The 7,307-nt window shown below is 36.5% G+C and overlaps 1 protein-coding gene across 1 annotated transcript; it reads right to left on the minus strand.

The window, feature by feature from the left end:
* Positions 1 to 1,786: 1,786 nt before the first annotated feature.
* LOC117338823 lies at positions 1,787 to 6,692 on the minus strand. Its single transcript, XM_033900177.1, has 5 exons — positions 6,192 to 6,692; positions 4,159 to 4,270; positions 3,375 to 3,577; positions 2,571 to 2,693; positions 1,787 to 2,194 (listed from the first exon to the last, which is right to left on the minus strand). Exons 1-5 carry the CDS (start codon positions 6,247 to 6,249, stop codon positions 1,929 to 1,931), a joined length of 762 nt encoding a protein of 253 aa, XP_033756068.1. The 5' UTR covers positions 6,250 to 6,692; the 3' UTR covers positions 1,787 to 1,928.
* Positions 6,693 to 7,307: the final 615 nt, after the last annotated feature.

Genomic DNA, 7,307 nt, shown 5'->3' on the forward strand with positions numbered 1-7,307 from the left:
CAGTTCGCATATGCAAATTAATAGTTTAAGAACAACAAAACAATGCGACTTGTAAATGAAACGGCAATTCAAACTCAAAATTGCTGTGTTAATGTTAAAATATGAACACAAAGCATAATTTGACACGGACACACTTTAAAAAATACATGGTGAAGATGAAGTATTCCGGTAGGGGGCGCACGTCCTGCTTCATCAGCGACACTCTCGTGTAAATCTTTAGGTCGGAGGAAAGTAATGCTTGTCCTAAGCAAGGTGTTAGTATTCCTTCTACGAGATACACACAGATTCTCGGAAAATATGAAGAATTGTCAGTGTTTCGACTCCGGACGAATAGTAATTAGTACTATTAATGAATATATAATGAATTAATTTCTGCGTGGAATGACGAGTCATTTGTCTTGAAAAGACTTCTATTCCAGTGGCGTAGGAAGCGGGGGGGGGGGGGGGGGGGGGGGGGGGGGGGGGGGGGGGGGGGGGGGGGGGGGCAATTGCCCCCCCCACTTTTTTCAGTGGGGGGGCAAACATATCTTTTTGCCCCCCCACTTTTTGACATCCAAAATCTAAAAAAAGGGGAAAAAACACGAATTTATATATTCATTTCGATAAATATCTGTATATTTTCGAACCGATAATGTTTTCTTGAAGGCAACGATAAAAACTGTATCTTGTACATCCGGAACATTCCTACCTTTATACTAGTATATCAATCCTCAGACCTGTGTGTCGGTCGTCTGCAATAGCCTGGTAAGTCAATATTTATATCTTAATACGAAATTTTGCTTAACTTCATCAAATAGATTCAATAAGTTGATGATAATTGTTGAAGTTAATTGAGTTCATAATGAGAACAAGACAGAAACACAACATGAATAAAAATGCGCGGTTTTAACGTGAATGGAGTGATACTAATTACCGACAGATACGAGGAAATACAAAAAAAAATTCGCCTCGCGCCTACGGCGCTCGCTTTATCACTAAATTACTGCCCCCCCCCCTTTCGATTGCAGATCCACAGGGGGCCCTCGCCACCCTGGGACCCGCTGGGCGGCCCCCAGACCTCTCGAAAAAAGGGGAAAAAAATCGGCTCGCGCCTACGGCGCTCGCATGATCACTTAATTACTGGACCCCCCTTTCGAAAACTCCTGGATCCGTGCCTGATTCCGAATTATTGGAAATGTGCTATATTCATTTTCGGCGGAGTGCTTAGACCCCCTTGAACCCCCTATAAGGGCGCTGCCCTGGACCCGCTGGGCGGCCCCTCAGACCCCTCGTAAAAAAAAAAAAAAAAGGAAAAAAAATCGGCTCGCGCCTACGGCGCTCGCAGTATTACTAAATTACTGGACCACCTGCTCTTTCGAAAATCCTGGCCGGGCCTGGTGATTCATGATTTGCGTAAATAACTTATTTTGTACTACATAAATTATCTAAATTATCATGGGATGTTGAAATGATAATTATTGCCTAATTTTGCGGAGATGGCATACGATTTGTTTAGTGCGTAAAATTTAAGGTTAAAAAAAATTTTGCCCCCCCACTTTTTGACGACTTCCTACGCCACTGTATTCAGTCCACTAACGTGTGTGAAACGACAGTGAAAACTTTTAGAACGATATCTATATATTGATATTTCTGATATAGAGAAAATGTCCACCAGAGTCCGAGATGGCATCCACGGACACCTCGTGAATGTCTGTAGTTTAACATTACTCCACGGAACGGTCTTGAAAGTAACCATTACTGTTTGTTTGTAAAATCCATAAATATGGCTTAGTGAAAAAACAAAAGGAGCTGCGGATTTTTTTCGCTTAATCTTTAAACAATTTAAAAGCAGTTGGATTGCAACAACACAGCACAATTTAATCGTGTATCATTTGATTTTGTGTGACATGTGTGTTTAACTCAAAAATATATTCCATGTCAGAAATAGATCATGGATGGTTATTCCCGGAATGATAGTCTAGCAGGTCTGGTTGAGTACGATCCGAGAGAGCCGAGTCTACTTCTTCATCGACAGTAGCCGAATCTGACTCGGATTCCGAATAACTTTCGCTCAGTTCCGGTTCCGGTGGCGGAGTGAAATTATTGCATCCGGTAGAGACAGGATAGGGAAGTGTGAAGATAGGAGGCAGAGAGTCCGACTCCATGGAGTCTATAGATTTTCCCCGTGGTTTTCTTTTTTCTTTTTTAAGAATCGCTGAAAATCACAGAAAAATGATGTATTTTGATTGAAAATGCGTTTATACACGTGTTTGAATCAATGTTTGTGAGTTATAGGCCATGTGAAATCCTCTGTTCTTGCTTTAAATCATTCCTTATCATCAGAAAATATTAATAACATTTACGTAGTGCTTTCACTTCTACAATATGACATGTTTTTTTTAAACGTTACGACGAAAACGACCAACTAACCGCGTTAGAGGTCCTAAGATGTTGAATTACACAGTAAACTGCTTTTACTACACACGTCATTTAAATTCAATGTATGATAATGTATGGTTACACAAGAGTTCTAGATTATATTAACATGTAATCTTAATTGCGTCTGGTGAACTAAGAGTTTGATTACGTACATTGGATAACTAGTTTCTTTGCCAGGTCTTCAACTGGTAGTAATGGCGGTTTCTTGATTGGCGGGTCTGATGCATTGTTCCAGCGGGCTGAACCTTCAACAGAGTCGCCGAACACAGGATTACCTAGGACAAAAATATAAATTATTCCAACGGACTGAACCTTCAACAAAGTCAGCTTCACCACCAACATCAGGTGAATTTCTCTAATAGTAACCACTGTATAATATAACATATTCGCATGGGTTGGTTTGATTGACAAATGTTGCATTTTCAAGATCACTGTAAAGTACCTACCTGAACATACCACATTGAAAAAATATATAAATAAATAAAATTAAATTAAAAAATGACACGTTAAAACACGTTCGCTGTACCGGATAAGACATCCAACTGGAATTCTGTATTAATCAGTTATGTATTATCAATTAATTATGTATTAGTTAATATGATAAACCCTTATACTACAAAAACACGAGGCGAGTTTACCGACCTGTAAATCTACCGTAATTCTAACTCAAAATCTATTTAAAGATTTACACATAAATAGTTGAAAAAGGAAAAGACCAGGCTTCAATTCCATCACTGTTGCTTAAATTAAGGAAATTTCTCAATATGTCCAAGAATAAAGCATTACAAAGATTGTTTCCTTAAATAAATCATACCTTACTATGGGAAATTTTCAGTTAAGGAATTTCCTTAAAGTGAAGGAATGTTGAATTAAACAGGACCAGATGTTCCAGAGAGATCAACGTCTTCCACTTAGACATTGACATAGAATGGTTTAGTATAAGGTATTGTACTCACTGTTTGATTTGTCGGCCGAGTCTTGTAAAACGTTGGATTTGTCTGACGATTCTTGTAAGACGTGCGATTTATCAGACGAACCTGGTATGTTGATAAATCTAAAACACCAGTATCGTCGTATCTTGAAGAACATGATGATAAGGAAGATGACAACGGCGAGAACGCACATACCAAATATCGTCAGGAAAATGATGAAAGTAGGGCTGTGTTAAAAGATAAGAAAAACAAATATTGATAAGAATATATAGACGAGAAAAGTGTAACATGGATTGGTGGAATAAATGTTCTCAGACCATCAACACATCATTCGCGATATAACGATAGAATATACGGGATTGTAAACACACAAGAACAGTATATACCGCGAGATCAACAGTCGATATCGGAGGAACTACAACAATGACCCCCCCCCCCCAAAAAAAAATAAATACACAAACTAGATAAATAGAATATAACACAAAATGAAAGGTACAAGGAGATTAGGACCAGGTGTTTTGGAAGGCTAAGCGTCCTCTGTTCTCTGTTTCCTTGACAGAATATTCATGTGTGTTATCGGTAGAATTGTGGTGGTTTATATTGATAATATCTGTTTCTTTTGATGTCTTTGAACATCCACGACCAATTCAGATTTGTCTTATTGTATTTTCGTAATTCCTTCTCAGCTTCGCCTTCATCACATATCACTTTTGGCCATTTGCAGTGACCACGCTTCCCTCTACATTGCATGGACAGCCAGACACATTCTATCACCAGAAACTTTCTCTCTCACACCAATACCAATTACCTGCTAGTATCCGGTCCGCCAACGAACCCTGCCGAGTTTGATTGTGAGATGATAGAGCCTGTTTTACTCGATGAACCCCCAGACCGGGCGCCAGAACACACGTCCACGTGTACTGAAAACAGTCCATAAAAATATAACTATTAATTATTATCTTTATTAAAAATAATAATGATAATCTATAATTACCAGCACCTCTCAATATGAATTGTTTATTACCCTTGCCCTCTTGTCCTCATTTAACGCCCACATATGATTCTATTTGGATAACGTCATTTTATTGAAGCACTTTTAATCCGATAAGCAATTACTAATATGTCATTCTATTTGACATTCATATTGTCAAGACTAAGCATTTCAAATACCACATCTATGTGCTTACTGATATAAAATTGAATAACAGGCTATTTATCAGATTTATGAATATATTTCAAAACGCGAAACCCCCCTTCCCTTGATAGAGATTATATTAAAAACTTCACCCAGGATTATAAATATTTCACGTGCGTCTCAACACGTCTCAGTCCCACCTTGTTTAACACTATTACGTCACGACGTCCACTGGGGGAGTTAAGAGGTTTAACTCTTCTTCCGTTATATAATTATGTTGATCTGATTGTGTGACGTAACTGTAACTTATAATCATCTAACTGAATGGACATTGGGAAGTATTTACAAACTTCCGTAGTAAACAACTTTGTACTTATTTGCATATATTCATACGCGGTGGAATGGGTCACATTCCACACTCAACTTGTTGAGAATTAAACGGTCTTGATTACCTTTGATTTAAGTTATCGATTCAGAAACAGTTGCATTTTCAAATATATACCTGACTATCGAACTAAATCATGATTCGTTAGTAAGTCGTACATATAATTAACCATCGGAGATGTTGAAATTCACTTTGGAAAGGAATGTTAGTAGTATATAGTAAATGTTAACAGGAACAACTATATTTAGCCATGCGTCTGAGAGAATACTTGTGTTATGTGATGAACAGATACCCTTATAAATTACTGTGCCACACACGTGAAAGTAATTATATTAAAAATTATTTTGTGTCTATCTTGTTTATAGTGAAATGGAAGTCAATCCTAAGATAGCCTTGATGAACGGGTTAGGAAAATAATAATTATGAATATGTCATTTTTCCCCGCCAAATTCCAGTTATCTGTAATGGTAAAAAAGAATTTGAGATCTACTTCAACTTGTGTTCAATGTTAGATCTGTTGAGTGCTCTCTCTCTCTCTCTCTCTCTCTCTCTCTCTCTCTCTCTCTCTCTCTCTCTCTCTCTCTCTCTCTCTCTCTCATTATATGCATTTGTATATAAACAATATGCAAATAAAATATGTTTAAATCACACCACGTGTTTACATATAGGTTCCTTTTGTATGTTAAGTTAGTACATGACTCGCTGTTCACACAGTCTCTGTTAATTTCTATAGATATTTTAAATCCCTGTGAAAGATATTTTGTGTCTAAACGAACATGGAAATCATTGCTAGTTCAAGCACAAGAAGGCCTACACAGATAAATAGTTAGGTTTTTAAGTGGCGCCTACTACACAAGTCTATAGATAAATATGTATATGTAAGTTATTAGAATATGTCACGTGACTAATTACTATAAATAATTAAGATTTGAATGGCTGTCGTTCAAATTAAAAACTCATGTTACCGACACACTAGGGATGATACCATAGGCCAGTCGTTCAAAGTCTTGTCAACTTATATATTTTTTTCAAAAAGTTGAACTTAAAAAACGTATGAATAAATAAATAAATAAATAAATAAATAAATAAATAAAGTAAATAAATAAATAAATAAATCCACTTTTTGGGTGTATGTGGATTTAAAAGATTCATTGAAGAATAACAATAAATGCTAAAGACCAGTAGCGATTTGCTCTGAACAATCTGACCTGTAGTTATGTACATGTACTTATTCATCCAATTTAAGACTCAATTTTTAAACATTGGCGAAATAGTGTTGGTTTAACGTCAGATTTTTACAAATAACTTAAAAAGAACTTACCGTATAGAAGAATCGTCCACAGTGCACACACGAAAGTCAACGATTTTGTTGTATCCATTTCGTAGTTTTTAATGGTGATAAAAAGTTGAATATCCTATCTTTAAACTTGCTTGGTAACTCCACATAACAGGTTTATACGTTTCGGATCCATCTTCTAATTAAAGCTCGCTATACACATAGTTTATCAAACCAAGAATTGGCAAAATGTTCCCGGCCATGAGCCAATTGAAGAAAAAATACTATACAGTTTAAATCAAATGTCCTTGGACTCCGAAAGACGCACCTCGGAACACTGTATAGGAAATTTAAAGATATGTATAACAAAATATTCTCCTAACAATACAGCCTGGTTCCTAATGGTTTGAATCTAACTCGAAAGTCACAGAGTCTCTCGTGAAAAAAAATCCTTGTACACAGGTAGCGACTAAATGGTAAACAACACTATCCTACCCCCTATAGGGTGTAAATACCTGCGTCTGTGACGTCACAACTGTATACCTAACGCCCCAGACAGGTAAGGTAATCACTACCCTATGTATTTGAGTATGTTTATCAATTGAATAAACTAATCAATACAACGGATCGTCCAGCCATATTCCGGTATTCATTAGGTAGAAAGAAGCGCGTATTTTGATAACTCGTTTGAGATAATCCCCTGACTAAGTCGTTTTATAATTAGTAGACTACAATGGTATAACAATGGGTTTTAATTGTGTGGCCTTCTATACACAAAGGTGGAATTGCTGTATTGCATTAGACTTGTGACCGAGATATCAAGGAAAAGGGAGAAGTTCGTGTGTTAATTAAAAGGTGCGTTGACGACATACATGTAGTATTAAATACTAAAGGAGTGTAATAGTTGATGTTATATTTCTACTTAATTGGTAAAAAAATGAAATAAAAGATAAAAAAAAAAAAAAAAAGGAAAAGAAAGAAAAAAAAAGAAAAAAGAAGAACAAGAAAAAAATAGATAAAAAAGAAAAGAATAAAGAAATCAGAGAACAAAGAAACAATTAATCTGTATTTATTCATCAGGTGTTAAAGTAACACGGATTGTTTTCGGAGTATTGACAGAGTAGTCCCTCTTCCCACACTCCGGAGATTTGTTTTACACCA

This window comes from Pecten maximus, chromosome 12 (assembly GCF_902652985.1).
Source record: "Pecten maximus chromosome 12, xPecMax1.1, whole genome shotgun sequence".
In the NCBI taxonomy this organism is placed as follows: Eukaryota; Metazoa; Mollusca; class Bivalvia; order Pectinida; family Pectinidae; genus Pecten; species Pecten maximus.

What these genes read in the sequence shown, in the direction of transcription:
- LOC117338823 (XM_033900177.1), bottom strand. Translation starts at nt 6,249, where the DNA reads ATGGATACAACAAAATCGTTGACTTTCGTGTGTGCACTGTGGACGATT. An exon ending in GTGGACGATTCTTCTATACG is followed by an intron (nt 4,271 to 6,191) that starts GTAAGTTCTTTT and finishes GACTGTTTTCAG; the next exon opens with TACACGTGGACGTGTGTTCT. An exon ending in GGCGGACCGGATACTAGCAG is followed by an intron (nt 3,578 to 4,158) that starts GTAATTGGTATT and finishes CTTTTAACACAG; the next exon opens with CCCTACTTTCATCATTTTCC.